This window comes from Monodelphis domestica, chromosome 6 (assembly GCF_027887165.1).
Source record: "Monodelphis domestica isolate mMonDom1 chromosome 6, mMonDom1.pri, whole genome shotgun sequence".
Taxonomy (NCBI): Eukaryota; Metazoa; Chordata; class Mammalia; order Didelphimorphia; family Didelphidae; genus Monodelphis; species Monodelphis domestica.
Window position 1 is genome coordinate 8,730,913 of NC_077232.1, and position 27,693 is coordinate 8,758,605.

The 27,693-nt window shown below is 60.5% G+C and overlaps 2 protein-coding genes and 1 long non-coding RNA gene across 8 annotated transcripts; 2 read left to right on the plus strand and 1 right to left on the minus strand.

Annotated features, from left to right (window-relative positions):
- Positions 1 to 466: 466 nt before the first annotated feature.
- MEN1 (menin 1) lies at positions 467 to 8,936 on the plus strand. Of its 3 annotated transcripts, XM_056801446.1 has the most exons (11): positions 467 to 2,974; positions 3,181 to 3,528; positions 5,476 to 5,926; positions 6,605 to 6,813; positions 7,029 to 7,157; positions 7,265 to 7,305; positions 7,382 to 7,469; positions 7,693 to 7,829; positions 7,917 to 8,052; positions 8,128 to 8,292; positions 8,402 to 8,936. In XM_056801446.1, exons 3-11 carry the CDS (start codon positions 5,482 to 5,484, stop codon positions 8,849 to 8,851), a joined length of 1,800 nt encoding a protein of 599 aa, XP_056657424.1. In that variant the 5' UTR covers positions 467 to 2,974; positions 3,181 to 3,528; positions 5,476 to 5,481; the 3' UTR covers positions 8,852 to 8,936. The 3 variants fall into 3 exon arrangements, with proteins under 3 accessions (XP_056657424.1, XP_056657425.1, XP_056657423.1); XM_056801445.1 differs by lacking the exons at positions 467 to 2,974; positions 3,181 to 3,528 and adding an exon at positions 3,591 to 3,743; XM_056801447.1 differs by lacking the exons at positions 467 to 2,974; positions 3,181 to 3,528; positions 7,693 to 7,829 and adding an exon at positions 3,590 to 3,743.
- A 15-nt stretch (positions 8,937 to 8,951) lies between these two features.
- MAP4K2 (mitogen-activated protein kinase kinase kinase kinase 2) lies at positions 8,952 to 19,894 on the plus strand. Of its 4 annotated transcripts, none has more exons than XM_056801395.1 (32): positions 8,952 to 9,329; positions 9,478 to 9,535; positions 9,613 to 9,703; positions 9,788 to 9,852; positions 10,063 to 10,118; positions 10,437 to 10,484; positions 10,578 to 10,620; positions 10,752 to 10,824; positions 10,893 to 11,024; positions 11,093 to 11,155; positions 11,254 to 11,335; positions 11,418 to 11,525; positions 11,615 to 11,693; positions 11,769 to 11,827; positions 12,777 to 12,820; positions 12,963 to 13,001; positions 14,925 to 14,958; positions 15,089 to 15,194; positions 15,330 to 15,421; positions 15,503 to 15,544; positions 15,662 to 15,746; positions 15,833 to 15,912; positions 16,332 to 16,392; positions 16,588 to 16,711; positions 16,795 to 16,853; positions 17,153 to 17,256; positions 17,634 to 17,811; positions 18,288 to 18,356; positions 18,438 to 18,524; positions 18,897 to 18,967; positions 19,056 to 19,111; positions 19,550 to 19,894. In XM_056801395.1, exons 1-32 carry the CDS (start codon positions 8,967 to 8,969, stop codon positions 19,635 to 19,637), a joined length of 2,739 nt encoding a protein of 912 aa, XP_056657373.1. In that variant the 5' UTR covers positions 8,952 to 8,966; the 3' UTR covers positions 19,638 to 19,894. The 4 variants fall into 4 exon arrangements, with proteins under 4 accessions (XP_056657373.1, XP_056657374.1, XP_056657375.1 ...); XM_056801396.1 differs by having other exon boundaries at positions 15,333 to 15,421; XM_056801397.1 differs by having other exon boundaries at positions 9,117 to 9,312.
- Positions 19,895 to 21,511: 1,617 nt separating this feature from the next.
- Positions 21,512 to 24,522, minus strand: LOC130454948 (uncharacterized). The gene is made up of 2 exons (XR_008912693.1): positions 23,389 to 24,522; positions 21,512 to 21,885 (listed from the first exon to the last, which is right to left on the minus strand). It is a non-coding gene; the product is annotated as an uncharacterized LOC130454948 (long non-coding RNA).
- Positions 24,523 to 27,693: the final 3,171 nt, after the last annotated feature.

A 27,693-nucleotide genomic window follows, 5' to 3' on the forward strand; every position in this document is an offset into this window, starting at 1 on the left:
AGACTCGGAGGACCCTTGGTCGTACCTGAGATTCAGAAACAAGGCCTGACCAAAGAAGGGGCTGCTTGGGCATGCCTTAAAGGACCCAGCAGGCGGAATAAAACGTCCTTGCTGGGTAGGAACAAAGAACTCCCTTCCAGTCAACCAACATGCATTCAAGGCCTTTTGTACCCGGGGCCTGGGCTGGACAACCCAGGGCTGCCCAGGGCTTCCCTCTCTGCCCCTTGCCTTTTCTGGATCTTTGGGTGGCAGAGAGGAGAGTGGAGGTTCAGGAATCCTTGGGAATGGGGGGCCAGCTGGGAGTGGTCATGCTCTGCCCTTTGACCTCCAATTCCCACTCCACCTTTTTTTGGGGGGTCTGCTTCTCATTGGCTAGATTTAGAGGAGGAGGCCAGGCCAGGGTGAGGGTCTTGGAGCTCCCAGGAGAATGGCCAGGCGCCAAGAGAGAGGATTACATTTGGTTTTGCAATAACAATCCATTAATCAGAATGCTGAGTGAGTGGATTATTTGGGGCAACACAGAACTACCCCCCCCCCCCCCATGGCCAGGCATGTACGCTGAGGGTTTCAAAAACAAGAAAGTACAGCTGCCCAATGGGTGTCTGCACCCAGAGACACGTTCCTAGTAGCCCTTTCAAGGGTTGCAAAGAAACAAAATATTTGTCTGTGGCCAAAAAAACTTGGGATGTCTTCACGTTGTTGCCAACCCCCGACACATGGACAGCAAGGGCTGGCTCAGGAGTGTGACTCAAAGGAAGGCCTCCACATCCCTTTCCCAAAGGAGACTTTCATTCCTGCATATGTGCCATAGGTTCGCCACCACAGGTCTGTGAGCTCAAGCTAACTTCTGACTGCTGTTTTATTGTCGGGAGAAGCAGGACCCCAAACTTTGTATCAACACTTGAACCCTTTCCAAAGGCCAGTCCTGCACATGGCACTTAGCCAAGAAACCCAGTTATCTGAAGACACAGTAGCAAAATACAGCAATTTGCAGCAGCAAATGAGGAGTCAGTAAAAGTATTCATTGGGGAATTTATTCCCAGCAATGCAGAGTGAAGACGCTCTCTCAAGGGGAGTGAAATAACGTAGCTCAACTAAGAAAGTCCCAGATCTTACCCAAGGGGCTGCTCCCCAAAGTGTAGCAAGTTGGGGAGAGGGAGGTGATGAGACTACCCTCTCCTCTTATGCCAGCTTCTTCCCAGCCTTTTCCTTTAGCAATCTGAAGTAGGGTTGGCCTCTCCTCTCCTCTCTTCTGTGGCTCGTTCAGTCTCTATTTCTGTCTCTGTCTCTCTCCCTCTCCCTGACTCCCTCCTCTTCTCATCTCTTCTGTCTTCATCTCTCTCCCACTCCCCTCCTTCATGTCTCTCTGTCCCTCTCAGCTGGAAGTCAGAATCTCCTGAAGCAATTGCATGGCCCCAGAATGATGCAGAGGCGCCGATCTCTACCAGTGAGCAGGAGAATAGGCTTTGGGCCTGGGGTTCCACTGCAATGGAAAAGTCTTGCATGTCCATACAAGAGTGATTGGGGGGGCTAGAGGAGGGCCACCCCTTCTGATTTTGGAGGATTTAATTCATGAGATCAGAGTTGGAGCTAGAAAGGGACCTTCTGGGCCCTCTGATCCAACACTCATTTTTCTAGATTTAAAATGGGAAGCTGAAAACATAGATGGAGAACTGGAAGGGGAGACCCAATTGCAGCTCTCTGAGCTGTTTGCAGGGAACCTGAGTAGCTGCTTAGGCTTGTACCCCACAGAGACGAAGGCAAGTCACAGGTATAATGAAGGGGTGTGTGTGTGTGTGTGTGTGTGCCCTTAAAGAGCTCACTGGGAGTGGACAATACATCCATGGAGAAGTAGGGCTGGACTGGCACAGAGATTGTGGGAGGAGAGGTCAAAGGAAAAGGGCTGGAGGGGGGGAGCCATTCTTGACTCCGGAGAGGATGGGCCACCGAGCATTTGGGAACGGAAGGGTGATGGGTTCAGAGCTGTTCTAAGACAGATCACTTAGGCAGCTGAGTGGAGGATGGATTGGAGAATCAAGCAACTGGGGGAGGGGGGACTGGTGAGAGGGCTGACCCCAATACTCCAGGCCTGTGGTGCTGAGGGTGCGAAGGAGGGCAGAGGCTATGCAACCGGAGAGAAGGAGGTGGATGTGAGAGATGGAAACAGAATCTAAAATGGGCAACTTTTAACCTAGATCCCAGAAGGAGCCTCCGTACACCACGTCTAGCTGTCTTCGTCTCTAGGTTTTGGGACACTGACTGTCTCTCCTTCTCTGAGGGTTCCTCCTCCAGATTATGCCCTCTAACCATAGGTGTCCTTCAGGGCTCCGTCCTGGGCCCTCTGAATGGCTTCACCTGGTGTCTCATCAGCTCCCATGGATTTAATGCCCATCTCTAGGCTGAAGATTCTCCCCTTCCTGCTCCAACCTCTCTGCTGATTCCAGTCTCACACCTCCAACGGCCTTTCCCGGCCTGAATGTCCAGTAGACAAATCCTTCCGTGCCCAACAGAACTCATCTGTCCCCCTAAATCCTCCCCTCTCCATAGACTTGCTGAGGCTCACACGAAGCCCGGAAGGCATCACCTCTCAAACACGCCTCGCTGCTGCTCGGAGCAGATCGACCCGCTCAAGTCTCTCTCCCCGACGATCCATCCTCTCTTCGGCCGCTAGAGCGATTTTCCTGAACCCAAGACTGATGCCGGGCCCCCTCCCCCCAGGAAACTCCAGCGGCGGCTGCCTATAGCCTCCACAGTACTAAATACCGCTCGGCCCTGGAAGCCCTTCGTCTCCCGCCTCCTTCCACCTGACTCCCGCCCAGGCTGTGATGCGCTCACCAGCTCCTCGCTCCCGGGGTTTCCAGAGGAAGCTCTCCCTCCTCATCTCACCTAAGCCACCGCCCGGCCTCCCTGGCTTCCTTCAGTCCCCAGCTGAAACCCCGCCTTCCACTGGGAGCCTTTCTCTCCGCCGATGACGGTATTACGCATTTAGGCCAGCCATAGCACTCGCTTTGTGCCCATCTCTTCGCACGTGGTGCCCCCGGGCTGCCGTTTGCCTCTTTTTGTACCCGCAGGGATCGCCCGGCACACAGCAGGCGCTTAACAGATGTTGAGTGAGCAGAGTACATCTTGCCGCAGCCTGAAATTTCCTGTTTGAGATTTGTGCCTTTTCGTTCACTCTAGGTTCTGCTGGAATCCAGAGAGCACAACTAGGAGCCGGAGGTGTAAGTTACAGAGACCCGGAAAAAATCCCCCCAAATCAGCTCCATCCAGAAAGAGGCTGGGCTGCCTTTTGGAGGTAGTGAGCTCCTCATCCTAGAAGGTCTCCAAGCAGAAGCTGAATGGTTTTTTGTGTGTGAGGGGTGGGACGGAGTTCTCCCACTACGAACCTCCCCAACTCCGAGACTGGAACACTTGAGGACCTGTTTGTGCTCCTTTAATCGCTATCGGCAATCGGGACTACAACTCCCAGAATCCACTGAGGCGGGGAGGTGTGTTCCGGCGCCCGCCTTCCGCCCAGAATATTCCGAGGTGCGTCCTACCGCTGCTCCCAAGAGCCCTTTCGTCGCCGCCCTGACGCGGCCTTCCGGGGTGCGGCTCCAGCGCGTGCGCGACAGCAGCCGGCGGGAACTCCATGTCCCTGCATGCTCAGCGCATGTGCTGGGCGGGGCGGACTCCATCTCCCGGCATGCTCCGGGTCCCGCGGGCTCCTGGGCAAGCTCCTTGTGTAGGATGCGAGAGCGGAGGTGGGCGCGGGGCCGGGGGCTTGGAGCCCGGGGGAGGGGTTGTGGCTGACCACTGGGGCTCTGGATCGGCCCGAGGAAGACAGGGGAGGGGGCAGCGAACCGTGGAGAGGGGGAGAAGGAAAAAAAGGGAGGGGGGGCGGAGCTGCAGGTGCGACGGAGAGGGAGGGGCTGGAGGTGACGGGGAGGGGCCTGGGGGGAGGGGACCGAGGTGACAGGAGGGGCGGGGTCGTGGGGGAAAGGGGCTTAAGTGGCTGGAGAGGAGTCTTGGGGATGTGGGGGAAAGAGGGGGCGTGGTCGTGGGAGAGGGGAGGGACGGAGCAGTGTATGGGGTGAGGGGCTTGAGTGCCTGGAGAGGGAATGGTTTCATGGGGGAGGGAGAGGGGAAGAGGGCTTGAATGGCAGGGTTGTGGGGGAGAGGTGTTAGTGCCCCCTATAAAGGGGCGTGTGAGAACAGAGAGGGGTCTGGCAGGGAGGCACAAAAGAAAGGGGTGTGTTAGGGAGGGCTGAGGTGGTCTGGAGGACCCTGAAGGAAGTCCCTTAGGGTCTGTCCATGTAGAGTCAGAAGGACCCTTCAAGGTCTAGCTCCAGCCATTGGTTTACAGAGGGAGAAACTGAGGCCCAAAGAGGGGCAAGGGATTTGCCCAAGGTCAGGGAGCACAACCCACTTCTTCAAAGCCCAAACCCAGTGCCCCCTCCTCCAATCTGGTGAGCCCTGAAAGGCTGGGAGGACTTCACAGACATGAGTGGTTCTTTCCCTCAAGGGGTTTCCCTTCTACTAAGGGGTCTGGAAGGAGTGCTTCACCTGGGGACCCCTGGCCTGAGGAGGGACTCAGGGTGGGGACATTGACTATGATTTCTGTCCCTTGGAGGGAGCAATAATGAGCACAAAGGGCAGGGTGCTTGTGAGGGAGGTTTGTGGGGCCCTAAGTAGGATCCAGAGCAGAGGAGAGAACCCCTAGATCATTAGGGTCATCCCCTTCAATTGAGATCTTGAAGAAGCTGAGGTCATCCAGGAAAGGATTTGCTCCAGGTCCCACAGAGCCAGAATTCAAATCCAAGACACCCAGAGAAGGGAGGGAGAAAGAATTCTGGCCTCCAGACCCACTTCTGCTTATTACTTCTGTGACCTCAGCCAAGTGCCCTTTTCTCAATGGGCCTCAGTTTCCATATCTGTATAATGAGAGTTTTGGCTAGAGGGATGGTGGAGGTCTAGGAAGGGGCTGACTCTTAGGGAAGAGGAGGCGAGGCTACAGGGAGTGCCGTAAGACTACTGGCAGAGAAGGGGAAAGTGTGATGGACTCCAAAGATGGAGAGGAATAGGAGAGAGAAGGAAAGTCTGGGGCACTCCTTGAGGTGGGTTCCTCAGCAGAGAACATTAAGGCCAGGAAAAGAGAAATGGGAGGAAGCCCCAGGAACTGGAGTGTGTTGACAGGGAAGGCCATAAGAGGCTCAGAGGAAAGGGGATGAGAAATGGTGAGGTGTCAAAGGGCCTCTGCGGAGGGCAGTGAAAGAGGGGAAAAGCCCTCAGGAGGTGGAGGGACTAAGGCCTCCGAGGGGGAGGCAGGGGCTCCCCCCACGCAGGGAGAGAAGAGGGTTTGTACCCAAAGGTGGGCAGGGGAAGGCTAGGAAGGAAGCTTGAGAGGACATGGGCCTTTGGGCTGGTCCCACCTGGCATGGGGAGAAGGAAGAGTTGGGGGAAAGCCTGAGTCCTCCTCCCTTGTTCTCTCCCCAGGGCATCATGGGGCTGAAGGCTGCCCAGAAGAACCTTTTCCCTCTCCGCTCCATTGATGATGTGGTGAGACTCTTTGCTGCTGAGTTGAATCGGGAGGAGCCTGACTTGGTGCTGCTGTCCCTGGTCCTGGGCTTCGTGGAGCACTTCTTAGCAGTCAACCGGGTGATCCCCACCAATGTGCCAGAGCTCACCTTCCAGCCCAGCCCGGCCCCTGACCCCCCAGGTGGCCTCACCTACTTCCCAGTGGCTGACCTCTCCATCATTGCAGCCCTCTATGCCCGCTTCACTGCCCAGATCCGAGGTGCCGTGGACCTGTCTCTGTACCCCCGAGAGGGCGGCGTTTCCAGCCGAGAGCTAGTGAAGAAGGTCTCGGATGTCATATGGAACAGCCTCAGCCGTTCCTACTTCAAGGACCGGGCTCACATCCAGTCCCTCTTCAGCTTCATCACAGGTTTGGCCTTCATCACAGGGAAAGGGAGCCTCCTGCTGAGGCTGAGACCCCCTCAGGGGAGCAGAGGCAAAGCTCGGGTCCAGGCAGAGCCACCATGTCCTTTTTAGGGGTGTGATGAGGAAAGAACTTCCTTTGGAGCCCCCTAGAGACATGGGGGCGGATTCCCTGGGCTCACCCGAGCAGCTGTCAGTCAGGACCCTTTCACAGGGCATGGAAATGCCTCTGCCTTGGGGAGGAAGCTGGCTTCTGGTCCCGGGGCCCTGAGAGCCGCCTAGATCACATGCCGATGGAGACAGGATTCCAGCTGGGAGAGGTCCCTGGATGCCTCCAGAAGTGGGCCAGTTCCTGCCTTGTCTTGTGGCACAGCGAGGCAATAGTTGTGAGAGCACTTGGCCCCCCGAAAAGCCCAGTTCAGATGGGAATGCCTTGTTATGGACACGAGCTGAAGGGCAGAGGCAGAGCCTCCCGGGGCTCTGGGGACAATGATTTGGCCTAATCTGAGCAGACTTCCAGTGTTGGGCAACACCTCCTGGGGGATGGTTTGGACTGAGGCTTCCAGAGGGGATCAAGGGTGTCCGGGAGACCCAAGTGTGGTTCCCTTGTCCTCCCAGAGCCAGAGGAGGGCACCGGGGCGGAGTCCCAGCTTCATTGTGCTTGTTGCTTCCTCTCTGGATGCAGGTACCAAGCTGGACAGTTCTGGAGTGGCCTTTGCAGTGGTGGGGGCTTGCCAGGCCTTGGGCCTCCGAGATGTCCACCTGGCCCTGTCTGAGGACCACGCCTGGGTCGTGTTCGGCCCTGATGGAGAGCAGACGGCCGAGGTCACGTGGCACGGGAAAGGCAACGAGGACCGACGGGGACAGACCGTGAACGCCGGCGTAGCGGAACGAGTAATGCCTGGCATTGGGGTGCTGGCCCCCCGCTCTCCTCCTCTCCCCCAGAGTGCTATTTCTGTTTCTTCAGCTCCCGTCTCTCCCCTGAGCCTCAGGGATACCTGCTGGCCCCTCAGATGGCTGCTCCCCAGGAGAGGGGGCAACGAATGCGGAATCAGAGGGTTTGTCCAGGTGGGAGAACTAACGGGACTCTCCCTTGTCTCGTCCCCCAGAGCTGGTTGTACCTGAAGGGGTCCTATCTGCGCTGCGACCGGAAGATGGAGGTAGCCTTCATGGTGTGCGCCATCAACCCCTCCATCGACCTACACACCGATTCTCTGGAGCTGCTCCAGCTGCAGCAGGTGAGGCCCCCGGCCCCCGGCCCCTGCTCGGTCCCTCAGCCCCTTCCTCCAGGCCTCTCGCTCAGAGGCTCCCCCAGGCTCAGCGTCTTTGCCTTTTTCACCCACAGAAACTTCTCTGGTTGTTGTATGACTTGGGACACTTGGAAAGGTGAGTGCCGGAGGCCGAGGGAAGGGGAGCCGGGGTGCCCGGGCACGATGGCAGCCCCCTCACGTCTCTCCTTCAGGTACCCGATGGCTCTGGGTAACCTGGCCGACCTGGAGGAACTGGAACCCACACCCGGCAGGCCGGACCCTCTCACCATCTACCACAAGGTGTGTGTGATGGGGCGGAGGAGAGCCCGGAGGCTGCGGATGCCAGCCCAGCCCAGCCCGCATTCCCAGGGGCTAGGGGTGAGGCTGGCGCTGCGCTGAGGACTGGGGTGGTGGAGGGGCCAGCGGAGATGACCCGGCGCTCCCTGGACAGGCCATGCGGGGGTGCTGGTGCGTTGGAGGGGGGAGGGGGGGCCGCTTCCCTGAGGTGCTGGTCCTCCCCCAGGGCATCGCCTCCGCCAAGACCTACTATCGGGATGAGCACATCTACCCCTACATGTACCTGGCCGGCTACCACTGCCGCAATCGCAACGTGCGAGAAGCCCTGCAGGCCTGGGCCGACACGGCCACCGTCATCCAGGAGTGAGGCCCCTCCTCTCTGCCCGGGCACCCGGGGGTGGGCCTGGGCTGCGGGGGGCACCCGGTCACTGGCCCTTCTCCTCCCCCCAGCTACAATTACTGCCGGGAGGACGAGGAGATTTACAAGGAATTCTTCGAGGTGGCCAACGACGTGGTCCCCAACCTGCTGAAGGAGGCCGCAGCCCTGGCAGAGACTGGGGAGGACCGCGGTGGGGACCACGCCCAGGTAAGGGGGCGGGCCGCCTCTTGGGACCGGGCAGGAGAGGGGGCGGGGCGGGGCCCTGACCTGCCTATTGCCCAGGGCTCCCCGGCCCAGGGCTCAGCCCTGCAGGACCCCGAGTGCTTCGCCCACCTCCTGCGCTTCTACGATGGCATCTGCAAGTGGGAAGAGGGCAGCCCCACGCCGGTGCTGCACGTGGGCTGGGCCACCTTCCTGGTGCAGTCCTTGGGCCGCTTCGAGGGGCAGGTGAGCCGGGGGGCGGGGCGCAGACACGGGCCGCCTCTGATGGCCCAGAGGGGAGGGGCTGCCGGCCGGGGCGCCGCCCTCAGCCTCCCGGTGGTGGATCCGTTCCCAGGTGCGGCAGAAGGTCCGAATCGTGAGCCGGGAGGCCGAGACATCGGAGACGGAGGAGCCGTGGGGCGAGGAGGCCCGAGAGGGCCGCCGGAGGGGGCCCCGCAGGGAGTCCAAGCCCGAGGAGCCCCCGCCCCCCAAGAAGCCGGCCCCGGACAAGAACGTGGCCAGGAGACCCGGGGTGGTGGTGGGGGCCCCCAAGGGCCCAGAGGGCGGGGGCCCCGCGCCCGCGGCGCCCCCCCCAGCCTCGCCGCCCCCAGAGGGCCCGGTGCTCACGTTCCAGAGCGAGAAGATGAAGGGCATGAAGGAGCTGCTGGTGGCCACCAAGATCAACTCGAGCGCCATCAAGCTGCAGCTCACGGCGCAGTCCCAGGTGCAGATGAAGAAGCAGAAGGTGTCGACGCCCAGCGACTACAGCCTGTCCTTCCTCAAGCGGCAGCGCAAGGGGCTCTGAGCCCTCCCGCCCCGCCCCGCCCCGCCCCCCTGTACATAGAGCGGTTTTTCAACCTCCGGGAAGATGAATAAATTTTGTTAACAAATCGAGGCCTCCCGTGGTGCTGCGGCAGGATATGGGGGAGGGGAGGGGGGGCCGCGGTGTGGGGGGGGCGGCCGTGCCGCTCGGTGCCCTCGCGGGGCGGGCCAGGGCGGGAGCTGCGGGGAATCCCCGGGCGGGCGCCTCTGGCCCCGCCCCGGCCCCGCCCCAATGCCCGGCTCGAGCTTGGGCTCGGCTCCTCCCCTCGGGGCGGGCGGCTCGGGCTGCTGCCACCGCTGCTGCGGGCTCCCGGCTCCGGCTCGGCGCGGGCCGGCCGGCACCGGGCCATGTCGCTTCTTCGGGACGTGTCGCTGCAGGACCCCCGCGAGCGCTTCGAGCTGCTGCAGCGGGTGGGGGCCGGCACCTACGGGGACGTGTACAAGGTGCGGACCGGCCCGGGGTACGCTGCGCGGGGGCGGGGGGGGGGGGGTGTCCCCAGACTGCTCCTCTGCGGGCCGCCGGCCCAGCCCGGGAAGGAGGGCAGGTTCCCCTCGGGCGGGCAGGCTCGCTCGCGGCCTGATGGACGACGCCTCCTGACCCCCTTGCAGGCCCGGGACACGCAGACTTCCGAGCTGGCTGCCGTGAAGATAGTCAAAGTGGACCCAGGTGAGCCCCCCCCCCCCAGCCCCGCGGCCGCCTCCGGGCCCCCCCCAGGTGACGCGGCGCCTCTCTCCTTCCTTCAGGAGATGACATCAGCTCCCTCCAGCAGGAGCTCACCATCCTCAAAGAGTGTCGCCACCCCAACGTGGTCGCTTACTTGGGCAGCTACCTCAGGTGACCCCCCGCCGCCACAGGGTGCCTCTTGGGCGGGCCAGCCGGCCGGGCCCCCACGATAAGCCTCTGCCTTGCTTTCCCCAGAAATGACCGCCTGTGGATCTGCATGGAGTTCTGCGGAGGAGGGTCCCTGCAGGAGATCTACCAGGGTGAGGCGCGCCTCTGGCCAGGCAGCGGGCAATGGGGCACCTTCCCGGGCGCTCTCCCCGCCCTCCCCCGGGGGGCTCTGGCCAGGGGAAGCGCCAGCCTTCCGGGCCCCCGATTAGGCTTTGGAACTCAGACGGAGCTGGGCCGGACTGGGGGGGGGAGGACTGGGGGGGGGCTGGCCTCGCCCATCTCCCTGCGCCCCCTCCTTGCAGCCACGGGACCCCTGGAAGAGAGACAGATCGCCTACGTGTGCCGGGAAGCCCTCAAGGTAGGGGGGCCCCTTCCCGTGCTCCCACCCCTGGCAGTCCTCCTCCTGCCCCTGCCCCTGCCTGCTGCCTGCCCTTCCCTCCTCCGGCCGGCCGTCCCCAGGGCTGCCCATTGGTCCCTTGGGTGGGGACAGCCCTCCTGGTGGGAGCCGGGGCCAGGGGGGAGGGGCGTCCCCTGTTGCCGGAAGCTTCTCCTTTCCCTCTTGGCTCACCCGCTTCCTGTTTAGGGGAGGTTTGAGGTGAGAGGAAGCAGCTTGGGGGGTGGAGGGGGGGTGGGGGTGGGGGTGGGGGGCTGACCCGGGCGGCTCGTCTGTCCTCAGGGCTTGCATCATCTGCACTCTCAGGGGAAGATTCACCGGGACATCAAGGTAGGGCGGGGGGGGGGGGGGGGGGGGGGGGCAGGGGGCGGGGCAGGGACCCCCAGGCGGGGGCGGGGCTCAGGCTCTCCTCTGTCCTCACAGGGCGCCAACCTGCTCCTCACTCTTCACGGAGACGTCAAACTGGGTCCGAGCAGCGGAGGGGGCCGGGAGGGGGAGGGGCTGGGGACCCCCGGGGAGGGGGGAGGGGCCGGGGACCCCCGGGGAGGGGGCGGGCCCAGGCGGGGGCCGAGGACGCTCATCCCTTTTCCTCCACAGCGGACTTTGGCGTGTCCGGAGAGCTCACGGCGACGGTGGCCAAGAGGAGGTCCTTCATCGGGACGCCATACTGGTGAGGGCACCCCCACCCCGCTCCCCCCCAGGGCCCGGCCCCAGGCTCACCCCGTCTCCCCGCCCCAGGATGGCCCCCGAGGTGGCTGCCGTGGAGCGCAAGGGGGGCTACAACGAGCTGTGTGACGTGTGGGCCGTCGGGATCACCGCCATCGAGCTGGCCGAGCTGCAGCCGCCGCTGTTCCACCTGCACCCCATGAGGTCAGTCCGCCCCTCCCCCCCCCCCCCCCCCCCCGCGGGGCCCACTCTGAGCCCCCCTCCTCCCGCAGGGCGCTCATGCTCATGTCCAAGAGCAGCTTCCAGCCTCCCAAGCTGAAGGAGAAGGCCTGCTGGTGAGTAGCCTGACCGCCTTCCCACTTCCCACCTCCACACCTTTGCCCGGGTGTGTGCGGGGGAACCTCCTGGGCCCTGACCCTGTCCTGGCTCTCAGGTCCCAGAACTTTCACCACTTCCTCAAGCTGGCCCTGACCAAGAACCCCAAGAAAAGACCCCCTGCTGAGAAGCTCCTGCAGGTCAGAGGAGGGGCAGCCTGGGCGTCTGGGGGGGCTCTGGGGTGTCTTGGAGCCTCCCTGAGCCCTGATTCCCTCCCCCCAGCACCCCTTTACAGCCCAGACCCTTCCCCGGACGCTCCTCACGCAGCTCCTGGACAAACTCAATGACCCTCAGCTGGGCGTCCCCACGCCGGAGGACGGCGACCTGGAGGTGAGGGGAGCCCTGGGGAGGGGGGGAGTGGCCGGGGGGGTGGCAGGGGCTGGGGGCACCCCGAGCCTCGCCACACCTCTGTGCCGCAGACCTACGACCTGTTTCCGGACACGATCTACTCCAGGGGGCAGCACGGCCCGGCCGAGAGGACCCCGTCCGAGATCCAGTGTGAGTCCGGGCTGCGGGGAGGGGGGCCCCCACGGCCTCCTTCTGTCCCCCGCCTGACTGCCGTCCCCCTTCTAGTCCACCAGGTGAAATTCGGGGCTCCCAGGAGGAAGGAGACGGAGCCACCGAGTGAGCCGGTAAGAAGGCCTCCCGGCCCAGCTAAGGCCCCGAGGGCGTGGCGGTGGCCGAGGACCCGGATTCCAGTCCTGCCTCCCCTGGAGCTCCCCTCTGGCCCGGCTGCGGGACCCCCAGGACGCCGGTCCGGCCTTTCAGCTTCGTTTCTAAATGGCCACCTCTGCAGGCCCCCCCAGTCCCCGCCCCCGGCCGGCCCAGCTTCCCCCCAGTGTTTGCCATCTTGGGGTCCCCGGCGGGAGGGAGGAGATTCCCAGCATCGCTTTAATTGAACTGGGGGCGGCTCCCTGGCAGAGCTCCGGGCTTGGGGTTCCAATCCAGCCGCAGATCTTGACTAGCTCTGCCAACTCGGCACGGCGTGACTTCCCTCTTTTGGCCTCATTTTCCCGACTCTACAATGGGCTTAGCCAGGGCTGTTGTCAGGATGAGACAAGAAGGGGTGATGTTAGAGCGCTCTGCGGACCTTAAAGTGACACGCGTGCACACGCGCACACACTCACATGTACACACATGCATGCACTCACACGCACACACTTACATGTACACACACGCACACGCACACACACTCACATGTATGCACACTCCCACGCGCGCACACCACATGCACTCACACATGCACGTATGCACGCTCACACGCACACACTCACACATACACACTCACATGTACACATGCACACACTCACACACACATGCACGCACACTCCCACCCGCGCACACCCACATGCACTCACATGCACACACGCACGCTCACACACACTCACATACGTGCACACACACTGTTCTTATGACGGGTTGGATGATTCATTGCCTTCTCTGGCAGCCTGCGGGGACCCCGGCGCCCCCCACTCTCTGGGAGTTTCTCATTTGGGGAGTGGCTGCTCAGGGAGGGGGAGAAAGGAAATGGGAAAAACTAAGGAAGCCGCCCATTCTCAGGAGCACCTTCTGCCTTCACAGTGGGAGGAAGAGTGGACGCTGTTAGGGAAGGAGGAGCTCACTGGGTAGGTGGGGCTGGTGGGCCAGGAGGGGGCTCAGGAGGGGGAGGGGCTGGGGGGGAGGTCAGCACAGGGGGAGGGGCTCAGGGGGGAGGGGAGGTCAGCGCAGGGGGAGGCCTCACTGCTCAGTGGGTCGCCCCCTTCTCAGGAGTCTGCTGCAGTCGGTCCAGGAGGCCTTGGAGGAACGGTGAGTCACTTGGAGCTCAGGCAGGGTGATCTGCAGTCGCCCCCCTCGCCACAGCTGTGTGCCAGGAACTGTCTATTCTTACCTGGAAACAGACACTGGGGGCAGCGGGGTGTCAGGCCTGGAGCCGGGAAGGCCCAAGTTCCAACCCAGCCTCAGACGCTTCCTAGCGGGGTGACCCTGGGCAAGTCACTTCACCCGGTTGGCCTCCGTTTCTTCATCTGTAAAATGAGCCGAAGGAAATGGCCGCCCACGTTGGTGCGCCGGCCGAGAAAACCCCAAATGGAGTCACCCCGAGTCCGACGTGACTGAACGACAGCTTTTGTCGGGCTCCGGCTGAACCTCGGCCGGCACCGGTCACAGCCCACACCAGGCAGTGGGGAGGGAACACTTGGAGGAGAGGCAATCCAGGAAGGCCCCCTGTAGGAGGATGAGGACCTGGTTGGAGGAGGTGGGATGCTGAGTGGGGGAGCAGCGAGTTCTCTCATCTGCCTTGAAGTGGAGAGGAAGTGGGGGAGGGATGAGAAATGGCCCAGAAACGCTCAGGGAGCCCACTTGCAGGAGACGGGCCTGGAGAGCCTAGAAGGCCAGGCAGGAGCCGCTTGTGTTTGTCTCTGGGGTAATAGGGAGCCACAGGAGATGTTGGAGCCCAGGGAGTGACGGGACTCGGGAGAGTCCTTTGGCCGCTGTGAGGCCACGCGGTGGTCTAGGCGCGGAGATGCGAGCAGATGGGAAGAGGGAAGACCAGGGCTGGCTTTGAGCTCGGGACCTGGGAGGAGCCCTGCGGGGCCTCTTGAAGGGAGGACGGGGAGGCGCTCTGGGGGCTGCTGGGAAGGCAGTCTGGGCGGACCTGTGAGCCGGGAGGCCTCTGGTGACCGCTGATCCCGGAGATCTGGGGGCGGCGGAAGGGCCGGCCTGGACAGCCTCGCGACGGTCCAGCCAACGGCGGGAAGCCGGAGAGCCGCCGCCTCGGAGAGTCGGGCCTGGCGGAGTCCAGCCAAGTCCAGAAGCGTTTGCTCCAAGAAGGCGGCGGAGGCCGGAGCTGCTGCAGACGGAGGGGAAGAGGCCGGAGACACTGAAGAGAGAAAGCGCAGCCGAGGGGCCGGCCGGGCTCTGGGGGTCGGCAGAGGCCTGCCATGGCGGGGAGAAGGGCCGCCTCAGCCTCGGAGCCTGGACCAGGCAGGGATGAGGTCCTGGCTCCGAGGCAGAAGAGCGCTCGGGGCCGGGCCATGGGGTCCGGGGACTTGTCCAGGGTCACCCAGCGAGGAAGGGTCTGAGGCCGGATTGGAACTCGGGACCCATCTCCAGGCCCGACTCTATCCACCGAGCCGCCGGCTGCCCGGAGAAACTCTTGCTAAAAAAGATGATTTTTCAGGGAGCCGCGTTTGAGGCCAGATTCTAGGCGACAGCCTGGGGGGAGAAAGGAGGCCACTGGGGGACAGTCTGCCGAGAGAGGGGTGCCGAGGGTGCTTGGGCAGGCGAGGTTTGGGGGCCCAGGAGGCTTCCCGCTCCCGGCGCCTGAGAGGGGCCCCCAGGCCTGGAGAAGGCAGCCGGAGGGCATTTCCACCAGGGGGGACCTGGACGGGGAGAAGAGCAGGAAGTGGCCCTCCAGTGAGAGGGACTTGCCTTAGCAGAGGGGAAGAGGAAGCGGGAGGCTGGTGGCCCCGGAAGGGGAGTCCTGGTGGCTGTCGGGTGCCCCTGCTCTCACCAGACGCCGGGGGGCCGCAGGGGGCCTGGTCCCAGGCGATCGGCCCTCTGGGGGCTCCACGCAGCCGACGTGGGCCCCGGCCTGGAAGGGCCTCCCTCCTGCCCTCTCCAGGAGGCTCTTCCCGAGTCCCCCCAGCTCTGCGGGATGGACCCTGGGGGTTGGCACGGATGCCCCCCTGGCCTCAGTGGCTCTCGTCACCAGTGTTGTCTCCCCCTCAGGAGCCTGACCATGAAGCCGGCTCTGGAGGACCAGGTGGGCCCGGGTTCGAGGGGAGGGGAGGGATGTCTGGGGGTGCCTGGACGAGGGGGCCCAACAGACACGGGCCGAGGGCTCAGGGAGCTCGGGGCCCCGTGGGGGCGCCCCTCGGTCTCTCCTGGCCCAGGTCTTCGCCTCCCCAGAGGACGGAACCGGAACCATCAAGCGATCCCCATTCGGGGGCCCCGGACCCCCGGCACCCGAAGGCTCGGACTCTCCCGGCTCCCCTCCAGGTGAGGGACGGGGGTCATCGTGGGGGGTTCTGAGCTCCCCTTCGGTGCCGGCCCACCCCGGGGTCCTGGCAGGGAGGAGGGGAGCCGCAGCAGCGGTGCTCTGTTGGGTGGTCACAGCGGGGTCCTTGTGCCCAGCAGAGCCGCCCGAGTCGCCTGGGCCCCGCTCGGAGGCCCCGCCGCTGCTCTCTTCTGAGTGGGCCACCATGACGCGGAAGGAAGACAGCGAGGTCAGCGCGGCTCGAGGGGCTGGGCAGGGCCCCCCGCTCGGACGGACGCGGCCCTGACCCCCGGCTCCCTTTGCTTCCCAGAGATCCTCCTGCCACGGCCTCCCCCCGACCCCCAAAGTTCACGTAAGTCCCCCCGGCGCCCCGCCGCCGACCAGGGACTCCCCCCGGGAAGGGGCAGAGCGGGCCGAGGGCCGAGGCCAGGCCCAGGCCCACGGCCCTTCCTCTCTGCCTCGGCCCCAGATGGGCGCCTGCTTCTCCAAAGTCTTCAACGGCTGCCCGCTGCAGATCCACGCCGCCGTCACCTGGATCCACCCCGGCACCCGAGGTGGGGCCCCCGGAGGGGTGGGCCCCGGGCTGGGGGGGCTCCACAGCCCCCGCTGGCCCCCGCTGACCCCCCCGCTGTCGCTCCAGACCAGTTCTTGGTGGTGGGGGCCGAGGAGGGGATCTACACCCTCAACCTGCACGAGCTCCACGAGGACACTTTGGAGAAGGTGAGCTGGGAGGCGGAGGGCGCTGTGCCAGGGGGCACAGCAGGGCAGCCTCTTGTTGGGCCGGGGGGCGCTCCCTCCAGGGAGAGGGGGTCCCCTGGGGGCTGGGGGGTCCCCTGGGGGTGGGGGGTCCCCTGGGGGGCGCTCCCTCCAGGGAGAGGGGGTCCCCTGGGGGCTGGGGGGTCCCCTGGGGGCTGGGGGGTCCCCTGGGGGCTGGAGGGTCCCCTGGGGGTGCTCCCTCCAGGGAGAGGGGGTCCCCTGGGGGCTGGAGGGTCCCCTGGGGGCTGGGGGGTCCCCTGGGGGCTGGGGGGGTCCCCTGGGGGCGCTCCCTCCAGGGAGAGGGGGTCCCCGAGGGCCGGGGTGGGGTCTCCCTCTGAGGAGAGGGGCCTCCCCGGGCCTCAGTGCGGGTCTCTGTCCTGCAGTTGATCCCCCAACGCTGCTTCTGGCTCTACTGTGTCAACAACGTCCTTCTCTCCCTGTCAGGTGCCGGAGGGGCCGGGCAGGGCTGGGGGCACGTGGGAGGGGCCGGCAGAAAGGCTCTTAGGTTTGACACGGGAGGAAACTGAGGCACGGGGGGGGGGTCACACAGCCATCCCCGCTTTCGTGGTGGCGTGGCCTCTGCCAACCTCGGTTTCCCTGTCTGTAAAATGGGGGCCGTAATCCCCTCCTCCCCCCCAGGGAAGACCACCCACGTGTGGGCCCACGACCTGCCGGCGCTGTTTGAGCAGCGGCAGCAGCAGCGGCAGCGGCCGGCCCCCCTGTCCATGGCCACCCAGCGGCTCCCGCAGCGGATCATCCCCAGGTAGCGGGCCGGGCCTGGAGGGGGAGCGCGGAGGGTCCGGGGCCCCGCTGGGTCTCAGCCGGCTCTCGCCGCCTTCCCCGCAGGCGCTTCGCCCTCTCCACGAAGATGGCGGACACCAGGGGCTGCCTCAAGTGCCGCGTGGGTAAGCGCCGCCCTCTGGGGTCGTCTGGGAGGGCTGCATGGAGGAGACGCCTTGAAAGATGAGGAAAGGAGGGAGGGAGGGAGGGTGGCACGGCCGGCAGGTCGCCCCAAGGAGCGCCTGTCGAGGAGACGCTGCACGTGCCCGCGCCGAAGGGCTCCCCTTTTCTCCTCTGTGACGAGGGATGGCACACGGCGGGGGGGGGGGGACCGAAGACGTGCGGCTGCCCTTCCCCCTCCTGCTCGGGCACCGCACGGGGCCGGGAGTCAGCGGGGGGCTCGGCGGGCCCTTCCCCTCCACAGTTCGAAACCCCTACACGGGGAGCACCTTCCTGCTGGCCGCCCTGCCCTCCGGCCTGCTGCTCCTGCAGTGGTACGAGCCCCTGAAGAAATTCCTGCTCCTCAAGGTGCGGGGGGCAGGGCCGGGGGGGCACACGGGGCTGGTGGGGGGTGCCAGGGCCGGGCAGGCACACAGGGCAGGGTCGGGGGGGCACACGGGGCAGGGCCAGGGGGGCACACGGGGCTGGTGAGGGGTGCCAGGGCCAGGGGGGCACACGGGGCTGATGGGGGGTGCCAGGGCCGGGGGGCACATGGGGCTGGTGGGGGGGTGCCAGGGCCAGGGGGGCACACGGGGCTGATGGGGGGTGCCAGGGCCGGGGGGCACACGGGGCTGGTGGGGGGTGCCAGGGCCGGGGGGGCTGCCAGGGCCAGGGTGGGCACACGGGGCCTCTGAGCCCACCTAGGCCCGGCGGGGATGAGGAAGGCTGCCCCTTGGCCTCTTCAGAACTTCACTACTTCCCTGCCCAATCCTTTGGGGCTCCTGGAACCTCTGATCCTGGAAGGGAAGGAGCTGCCTCAAGTGTGTGTGGGTGCCACGGGGTCCGGGGGCCCCGGCCTCGGCCTCCAGTTCCACATCCTCCCTCTGGAGGCCGGGCTCTCTCCTGACTTCCTCATCCCTCCAGGTGAGCAGGGGGCCTGGGGGAGGGGAGACAGGAAGAGGAGCCCCCCTCCCCGCTGCTGGCACTTTAAGGGTCCTTGGAGGGTGCTTCGAGCTCCCAGTCCACCCATTTTATAGATGGGGAAACTGAGGCCCAAGGGGCTTGTGAGCCCACAGGATTTCAGCCCAGGGCTGCACCTTGGAGGCCATTCATTCATTCCTCCTTTTCCCAGTGGGGAAACCAAGGATGGGGACTCTTAGGGCCTCCCAGCCTGCCCAGTCCTAGTCCTCACCTTACACCTGGGGAAACTGAGGCACAGGGACTTGCCCAGGGCCACCCATGGTGACAGGAGCAAGATTCAAACTGAGGTCCTGTTAGGCCAGGGTCGGTCCTGCTGCTCGTCTCGGGCCCTCATTTCCCCAAGGGAGGGGGGAGCAGCCAGGCTCAGGGGGCTGAATGGGGGGGGTCTGGACACCCCTTCACGGCTCCTCTGTCCACAGAGGGGGCGCCTGGCACTGCCCGGCAGGTGATCCAGGTGGACAGAGACACGGTGCTGGTGTGCTTTGAGCGTGAGTGGCCTGGGGCTGGGGGAGTTGGGGGGACTGGGGGGCCCCCACAGCTGGGGACTGAGCCTCGGCCCTTCTCTGCAGGCTGCGTGAGGCTGGTGAACCTCCAGGGGACCCCGACAGGCGCCCTGGCCCCCGAGCTGACCTTTGACTTCCCCATCGAGACTGTGGGTGAGCGGCCCAGCCCAGAGCCCTCTGCCCGGCCCTCCCTGCCCGCGCTCGGGCTCCTTTCTGGCCTCGTGCCACGTTGCCCCCTGACCTGGGGGCTGTCCCTGGCCACAGGAATGGGCTTTTGTCCAGCCTGAGGCCACTCTGGGGGCAGAGGAGGGAGGGAGCATTGAATGACCCAGGTTCGAATCCAGCCTCAGACATTGTCCACATGAGCCTGGACAAGTCCATTTTGCCCTCTGTACGGTGGACCGTCCTTGGCCTCCTGGGCCTCAGTTTCCCCGCCTGTAAAATGAGGTTGGACTAGGCAGCCCCAGAGCCAGGAGATGGGGGGGCAGAGAGGAGGGGGCCTGCTGACCCTCCCCCTGTGTCCAGTCTGCCTTCAGGACAGTGTGTTGGCTTTCTGGCAGCACGGCATGCAGGGGCGGAGCCTGGAGACTAACGAGGTGAGGCTTGGGGTCTGGGGCCGGGGGGGGGGCTCCCCCAGCGGGGCCAGGGTGCCCCTGATCGTCACCACCCCCATTTCCTCCCCAGCTGACTCAGGAGATCACCGACGAGACGAGGCTATTCCAAGTGCTCGGGGCTCACAGGTGAGGCTGGCGGCCGGCCCTTGGGGTGGGATTTGGAGGATGGGCCAGGCAGACCCGGGAACGGGGCGTCCTCCGGAGAGCCGGAAGTGCCGGGACACCTCCGGGAGACTCGGGGAAGGTCAGGGCCATTGTGGGGGGGCCTCGTCGCCCCCTTCCCCGGCTGCATGATTCCCGAATGGGCCCGAATGGGGAGCAGGCGATGGTTACGGCAGGAGGGCCAGAGGAGGACCCCGGGACCAGCAGGGGTAGCGCAGGTCAGTGCAGCTGGCTCAGGGGACCCCGCCAGAGGAATGGTGGGGATTCGGGGTCTGGGAGCAGCGGGAGCCGCGTGACCCTGGGCCAGTCACTGCCCTGGCGCCGAGAAGGAAGAGGCTGGCTGGGTCCCGGCCTCCCCTCTTCCACCTCCTCCTCCTGCGACTGTGCTTCGTCCCCCCGCAGAGACATCATCCTGCAGAGCACCCCCACCGACAACCCCGGGGCCCACAGCAACCTCTACATCCTAACCGGCCACCAGAGCAGCTACTAAGCCCTGCCCGGCCGCGCCGGCGCCAGCCGCCGGGCTCCCGAGACAGCTTTCGGGGGGCGTTTGCTGGGCAGGGGACCCCCCCCGGCACGTCTGCAATAACTGGACTAGACCAAGCTGCTGTGACTCCCCTCCTCGCCCTCCGGGAGCTCCATCCCCAGAGGCTGCGGCCTTGTCGGGCACACTCGGGTCCCCTCGGGGTCTTGTCTGCCCGCCTGCGGCCAGGAGACCTACATTGGCATTAAAGTCTGCTCGTCTGACTCCTTGGGGTGCTGTGCTTGCTCGGGGTGGGGTGGAGCCCGCTGGCGCACCCGCTTTTCATGGCATTCCCGTGGCCCGCCGGGCGACTCCGAACAGGGCAGCGCCGGGGTGGGCTCGGCTCGCTGGCCCGGCCCAGGGGGAGGAGAGACGGGAGCATCTAGTGGGAAAGAGGCAGGCCAGGGCCCGGCCTGTGTCCAGAGCGCCAAGGCCTTCCGCCGCCCAGGAACAAAGGAGCTGAGGACTGGCCAGCAGGATGGCAGGCTCCCCCAGCCCCACCTCGCTCTGGAAGCCCCTCCTTTCTGCTCTCAGCCACGGATCGAGTCAGCACCCACAGAGGCCGGGGATAGAGGACGAAGTGGGGCCGGAAGCTCTGGGATCCAGGCTCACCCTGGCACCCACTGGGGGGCCTTGAGCCCATTTCTGAACTTCTCTAAGACGTTCCTCATCCGTGAATGGAGAGGACACGGAAGTGGGGCTCAGAAGTGGGGGCGGCCGCTTAATTAAGCACTTAAAAAGCTCCAAAGACAAACTGAAGTTAAAAACGACCCTACTGGAATCCTAGAATGACAATTCTGGGCCCGAGTGGTGGGAGGTGGGAGGTAGAGCCCCGTGTCTTTCTGCCTCAGTTTCCTCCTCTATAAAAGAAGAGGCTTTGAGCTCCCATGATCTGGAATCCTTTTCCATTTTAAGTCTTGGATTCTATCATCTTAAGGATTGAAACAGGATTGAGAGGGTGGAAAACCCGAGCCCTATATGGATCCTTGAGATCAACACTGAGCCAAGCCCCAAAGCTTATCTAAAGGAGGGGGAAGTCTCATCTCTGAAGAAGAGACCATGCTTTCCAGGTGGGTGCAGAGCCTCCGGGTATGTCCTCTGGTTCTTTTGGTTAAAAAAAATTAAGGAATGGGAGCAGCTGGTGGCTCAGTGGATGGAAAGCCAGACCTAGAGACAGGAGGTCCTGAGTTCAAATCTGGTCTCAGGTACTTCCTAGGTGTTATGAAAGGATTTTTTAAAATTCCCTTTTTTTAATTCCACTTGTGAACTTTCTTACTTAGTGACTTACTAAGTGTTAAGTCGGGATACTTTTAGTTCTTGATTAACTCAAAATAGACCAAGGAAATTTAAAAAATCCTTTCGCACTGTGTGACCCTGGGCAAGTCACTTGATCCCCACTGCCTAGCCCTTATGGCTCTTCTGCCTTAGAACCAATACACAGTAGTGATCCTAAGATTGAAGTTGAGGGTGAAAATGTGCTCATGGGGCCTAATTTGTGGAGGCCCAACAGTCTGAGCAAACTAGAGAAAAGGCAGAACAAAGACAGCTCAGAGTGCCCTGTTGCAAGGGGGGCTCCAAAGACAACGATTGCTCGTTTCTTTGCCATTAAAGAAAGGCAAGAAGTCTTACGTGCAGTATTCGCATGGTAGCGACAGGAGTAAAGAGACTACAAGTGCAATCTTTGCCCTGGTTCTGGAGGCAGTCCTGGCTCCAGTAAGGCCGGTTCTTTGTACACTGTAAATGCTGGATTGGTTTTGAGAGAGTAGAAGGATATGGCAGCTCTTGTTTAGACCTAATTCCTAAATGCTGGATAAACTAGTCTTAGGAAGTGGGAGTCAGGGTTGCAATAGAAAGCAGCATTTATTGAGCACCACCTGTGTGCTTAAAAAAGTCTTCCATCTTTGAGAAGCTGCACTTGTCCTAAAAGGCAGTTTCTAGCTTCTGTGGTCCTCTTCATCCCTTGTTTGGTCATGGACTCTTTCCCTATTCATAGTTATGGATTACATGGATTAGTATGGAAAATATAGATTAGTGTGATTATGGGCTTACTTCTATTGCCGTAATTCCTTCACAATGTGGCCCGGATCCACTTGGAGCTTATCTTGGTAGCTGGTGCAAGATGCTGGTCTCTTCCTTTCTGCCAGCCTCCGTTCTGATTTTACCATCATGTTGTGTTCAATAATGGATCCTTAGCCGGGTGGTGGCATTCCTTGGGCTAATCAAACATGATATTACTGTGTGCATTTGTGCTCTGAGAGGCAATGTGCTACAGGGGAAAGATGAGTCGACTGTGTTCTGATTCTCCCCTGGGTACCTACCAGCTATGTGGCTGCTGACCCTCTCTTTCAACCTTAGGTCCAAAGGGCATTTGTGAGGACCAGATGAAATAATGTATGTATGAGTGTCACATACTTTAAGGCCCTAGAACAATGTCAGCCTCCAGAAAGGGGCCTTGAAGGCCATTTAGTCCAATACTTTCATTTTATTGAAGAGAAACACAGAGGGTGGCAGCCAATATCCCCCAAACCCCATGCTTTTGCACCCCGGTAGGCTGATTTTTATGATTATTGTCTTCACTGGGCCTTATCTGTCTGGGAACTAGGGATGAATCAGTCTTAACCACTGCCAGAGCCAGCTGGTGAAGTGTCCAATAGAGGGAAGCATCTCTGAATGCTGTTTGTAGAGGCAAGCAACACTCAGGTGTGACCAAGCAACGAGAACTTCTCTGTCGTGAGCATATAGCCAAGGGGAGAACGGGATGGACGGGGCTTAAACTTTCGTAAAGTCTTTGGCAACACGTCATACCAAAGACTACAAATGTTTGCGTCTCTGGGGGACTAGGAGGTGATTTGTCATGGAGAGGAAGCTCTCTTTTGGAGAGGAAACAGAAGAGGGAGAAATGGACCCTTCTATGAATGGGGAACTATAAACAGTGGTGTCCCTGAGGGACTGGTGCTAGGCTAGGATTTACCTCATTAAACCTTTTGATAAATGATCTGCAAGTGAAGTGCACACCATGAAGTGTTCAAGCCTGTAGATTCAATCCAAGGAACATGAATTTGGTGCCTGAACAGGGACTACAAAGGGAAATGATGCTGTCCCTGCTCTCAAGTAGCTTCTGTTCTATAAAGGTCAAGCCTCAGTTTCTTTGCATAAAAAATGAGAGGACTAGATTAGACGACCCTCTAAAGCCCCTTATGGCTCTAGATATAGGATCCTATGATCTGTGTGAGGAGGCACCAAGGGGCAGAAGATCTCTAGCACAGGCAAGAAGGGCTGGTTAACACCTCGGTACCAACCAGCCGGGCCCCATTTGGAGGAGTGGGCTCCAAGCTCACTCTGATGATCTGAGGGAAGCAGCCTAGAAGGCCACACCAACTGACATGGGGTATTAGTAGAGGTTTGGTGATGTTTAGGAAAAGCAGAAGGAAAGACCACTTCAGATTGGCACCTAAAGGATCCTTGGGACGCTGGGGGTAGGTAGGCATTCCCTCCACACTTGCAGAAGGCCTTCTGGAGGGGTTTCCTCCCCATTCTAATCCCACGGGCCAACCTGCCTGCCCTGGCAAACCTTCACACACTAGGCATTTACAAGAAACCAAAGAGGAAGCTTATCAAAGCTGGCATTGGCTGAGATAGCCTTTGAGACTCTGGGGTCACCTCTGGCCAGTATAACATATCGGACAATGTCAGGGGGCAGAAAATAAAAAGTGCTTACCCGGAGGAGGTCGTGTAGTCCCAAAGCATTTAAGACCCACGGGCATTGTTCTTAATGCTGAAAGGAGGCACAGCCTCAATGAGGATGTCATAGATACCGAGCGATGGTTCTTTGTCAAAGGCTAGACACCATGTCGAGTAACTTCTAGGAGTCCCGGCTCCAAAGTGGGGATGGCAATCCAATAGGGCCACTGTAACAATTAAGAACCAAAGGATCCGGGATCCAGAAGGCACCTCAATGACCATCTAGTCCACCCCCTGTCATTTTTGCAGATGAGAAGACTAAGGCCCTTGAAGTCAAGTGTCTTGTCTAAAGTCACCCAGGTATTATCAAGGGCAGGATTTGAACCCGGGTCCTTTAATGCCAAAGCTACTGGTCTTTCTACTGAAAAACACCAATTCTGAAATAGTCTGAATGGAGGTGAATGACAATTTATGCTCATTTTCAATGTCTTAGAACTGAGAAAAAGCCACTGGATTTGACAATTAAATAACTTAAATGCTAACTTGAGAGAAAGCCATTTTGGTTGCAAGATGAGTTGGAAAGGCAGGTTACAGAAAGGTCTCTTACTTGCCCAATCCAGTGGCCATTTCTTGGTCCTTCTTCTCCTCAACCTCTCTGCAGCCTTCTGCGCTGTTCCTCCATCACTCCCTTCTCCTTGATACTCCCCCCTAGGTTTCTGAGACCTCACTTTCTCCTGCTTTTCCTCCTACCCTGCTGACCACTCCGTTTCCTTTGCCAGATCCTCCTTCATATCATGTCCCCTAATGGAGTGTCCTTCAGGACCCGGTCCTGGGCCGTCCTTTCTCCTCCCTCTAGATGACTTCACCTGGGGAGGCCATCAGTTCCACCACCTCTGGGCTACGAGTCTCAAATCTACCTTTCCCACCCGTTTCTCTGTTGACTTCCCATTTCAGGACTCCCGCTCAGATGTCTTCTACTCAACTGGTCCCAAGTCTGACTCATTCTCTTTCCCCATCAATCCTCCACCACCCCCTGCCTTGCTAACACCATCCTCCCAGTCCCTCCCTCTCCCAGCTTTGAAGTCTTCCTGAATTCCTGACTTCTTCTTCCAGTCCACATCCAGTCTGTTGTCTTGGAACTTCTCTCCACTCTGCTCCCTTCTCTCTTCTGATGCTGCCCCCCCCCCCCCAGTGCAGACCCTCCTCACCTCATGCCTGGACTATTGCAGGAGCTCCTGGGGGTCTCTCCCCATCAGGCCATCCTCCAATCGGCCACCAAAGTGATTTTCCCATCATCCCCACCCCCCTTACTCATTGAACTCCAGTGGCTCCCTGTTCCCTCTAAGATCAAAGACAAAATGTCCTGTTTGGTGGTCAAAGCCTTTAGCTCCTCATCCCCTCTACACCTAGTGAGGAGGGGACAAGGGAGCCCTCTTGGCAAATGGCCTTGATTCTTTAATTAGGAGGCCAAGTTCTCCGCTAAGAGAGGAGGAGGGGAGCTGTGGGATGTTGGAGAAGAGATGGGGAAGCCTGGAGGTCCTGTGGGGGAGATGGCAGGGGAGGTGTGGGAAGATTGCCTTGCAGCAGGGAGGGCCCAGCTGGGGTTATGTACCATATAATGATTTTCTCCACCTTTGCTCAGCAGTCTGTAAAGTGCACAATATATAAATGGGAGCCATCATCACCGTTCTGGAAGTCTTTGTGGAGGGCCAAAGATCTGAGGCTAAAGGGACGAAGAAGCCTCCCACCCACCCCTCCCCATTTCTCCAGTCAGAGAACGCAAGTGACTGAGCTAGAGAGTGACCAAGGCTGGACTTGAAGCCAGCCTTCTGTTTCTAGACAGGCTATTTCTTCCATTGTACTCTGCTGCCCCTCTACAATGTCTACCTTTCCAAGGGCCAGGCTGACGACTTAGTTCTCCCAGAAGACTGATCATGAAACCGAAAAAGGGCAAGAATGGGGGCAGCGAGGGGACTCCGTGGGTAGAGACCCAGCCCTTTCTGGCTATTTTCCAAAGGCCTCCTTACGTCAAAATTCGCCCCCAAAATGAGGATAACTCGGGTGGTGTGTCGCTTCGAGAAACCCCCCCCATAATTTTGTGATATTCGTGTCCTTCTCAGCATGCGGCCACGTCATCAAAAATGGCTATCCGTGTCAGTGCTGACATGCATGTCATAGGTTTGCCATCATGGGGCTAGGCAATGGGGGTTATGTGACATGCCCAGGGTCACACAATTAAGAAGAGTCTGAGGTCACACCTGAACCTAGGATTCCCATCTCTAGGTCTGGCTATCTCTCCCGTGAGCCCCCTAGTTCCTGATGTTGCCCAAGGTCACCCTAGCCTTCCCCTTCATGGCCAAATCACATGGAGATCCCAGGATACTAACGTGGATATGGTGTCAGAAAGCCCCAAGTTCAAGTATAATGAAACCTTCAGCAGGTGGGAGTTCCAGAGTTGGATCCATCTTGCAGAGCCAGAAGTTTCTGGAGATCATTTGTAAAATGAAGGGGTTGGATTGGATGGGGGCCAAGATCCCTTCTGGGAAGGTAGGTGGTACAGTGGAAGGAGTATGGGACCTGGAATCTGGAAGACCCGAGTTCAAATCCAGCCTCAGACATTTATTGGCTGTGTGATCCTGGGCAAGTCACTTTACTCTGCCCCAGTTTCTTTATTTGTAAAATGAACTGGAGAAGAAAATGGTAAGCCAAGTTGCATAAGTGAAAAACAACTGAACCAGGTCCCTTTTCTAGCCCTAAATCCCTGTTCCTAAACACCATCCCTGCTTTCCCCTCCACCCATCTTTTCTGAACAAACTGCTCACTCCTCATGGCTCTCCTCTTAGTGGACCAGAGCTCCTGATTAGTTTACAGTTTGTTTCTGCACCTGAGCTCTGTGCCCAGCAATCCCTGCCTTCAAGCTGTTTGCACTCTCACAAGGGAGGGTCAAGGCAAGATGGATGTTTAGTTTCCATAGAGGTAGAGGGCAGGGCTGTGAGGCCACATGATGCCCAGGGACTGGAGCCCTGGAGAAGGGGCATGTGAGTACAAGGGTGGCTATTCTTCAAAATCAGTTATCTTTATTTTAAAGTTTCATTGCCATCTTGTGCTTTCCCCACCCCACAATCCTTTTCAAATACATTCCTCCTCCTAATGAAAGCCAATGTGATGCTCTTCAGTCCATTTTCACAGCCTTTGGGCCTAACTTGGTCATAATAACCCAAGGATTGGGACTCCGACTGAGAAACAGTTCCCCTCCTCCCCCTCCCCCCTGCCATAAACTGAGGAGCTTGGCTCTCCTCCCAAGCCCTGTCCCAGGTACTGAGAAAGAAAGCCGAGATAACAGCAGCCTCTGCTCCATGCAGGCCAAGGGGAAGCTTACTCTGGCAGAACCGTGTTTTCATAAATTCTTGAGGACAGTGAGCAGAAGCATCGAGAAAAAAGAAGTCAAGTAAAAAAGCTTTTATTACTGTGTGTAAAACCCAGGGGGACACAAGTACAAGAAGGAGAAAGGCTCTGCCCTCGAGGAGCTTCCATTCTATGGAGCTCTATTTCCTCTAAATAAAATATGGGATCTAGAGAAGACAAATTCATGGGGTGAGAGGACTTTGTGTCAGCACAATGAGACCATGCCAGGAAAGGATTCTTGGGGGCAGCTGGGCGATTCAGAGGATTGAGAGTGAGGCCTAGAGATGGGAGGTTCTAGGTTCAAATGTGACCTCAGATGAGTAGCTGTGTTATCCTGGGCAAGTCACTTAACGCCCACTGTCTAGCCCTTATGGCTTTTCTGCCTTAGAACCAATACATATTAGTGATCCTAGGATGGAAGGTAAGGGCTTTAAGGGAGAACAAAAAGAAAGGATTCTCCAAGGTGGAATTTGAGCAGAGCCTTGAAGGGACTCCTCAGAGGGACTGTGAGGAGGCAGCAAGGCTTTCAAGGCAACGTGGACAACCTGTGGAACCCCAACAGCTCGGGTGAGGGGTAGATCGCACAAGAGAAGCTAGCACTGCCCTGTACAAGGTTATAAATGCCAAACAGAGACTAAAGCTTCTTGAGCAATGGAGTCACATCTCAAAGGCTTGGACCAGGGCCTGGACTGACACAAAGCAGGGAGGGAGAGTAGACCCTCCCTGCATGACAAAGGCAGGATCCTGGAGGACTGAGGCCTCCAGCAGGGAGCAATGTCATATCTTACACTTGGGCATAAAAAGCCAACTCCAGCAGCCCCAAAGAGGGAAGGGGTGGCTAGGAAAAGCAGGAATGGCACCTGGATAGGCCACAAAGCAACCCCCAAAAGTAAATGAATAAAAAGCTAGCACTCTCTTTGTTGTTCTGTCTTGTCTG

Excerpts from the sequence above, each read along its gene's own strand:
- MEN1 (XM_056801446.1), top strand. The coding sequence starts at position 5,482 with ATGGGGCTGAAGGCTGCCCAGAAGAACCTTTTCCCTCTCCGCTCCATT. Across the intron at positions 7,158-7,264 it reads AGCTGCTCCAGCTGCAGCAG|AAACTTCTCTGGTTGTTGTA; the intron begins GTGAGGCCCCCG and ends TTTCACCCACAG. Across the intron at positions 8,293-8,401 it reads TGGGCCGCTTCGAGGGGCAG|GTGCGGCAGAAGGTCCGAAT; the intron begins GTGAGCCGGGGG and ends ATCCGTTCCCAG.
- MAP4K2 (XM_056801395.1), top strand. The coding sequence starts at position 8,967 with ATGGGGGAGGGGAGGGGGGGCCGCGGTGTGGGGGGGGCGGCCGTGCCG. Across the intron at positions 9,330-9,477 it reads AAGGTGCGGACCGGCCCGGG|GCCCGGGACACGCAGACTTC; the intron begins GTACGCTGCGCG and ends ACCCCCTTGCAG. Across the intron at positions 9,853-10,062 it reads CCTGCAGGAGATCTACCAGG|CCACGGGACCCCTGGAAGAG; the intron begins GTGAGGCGCGCC and ends CCCTCCTTGCAG.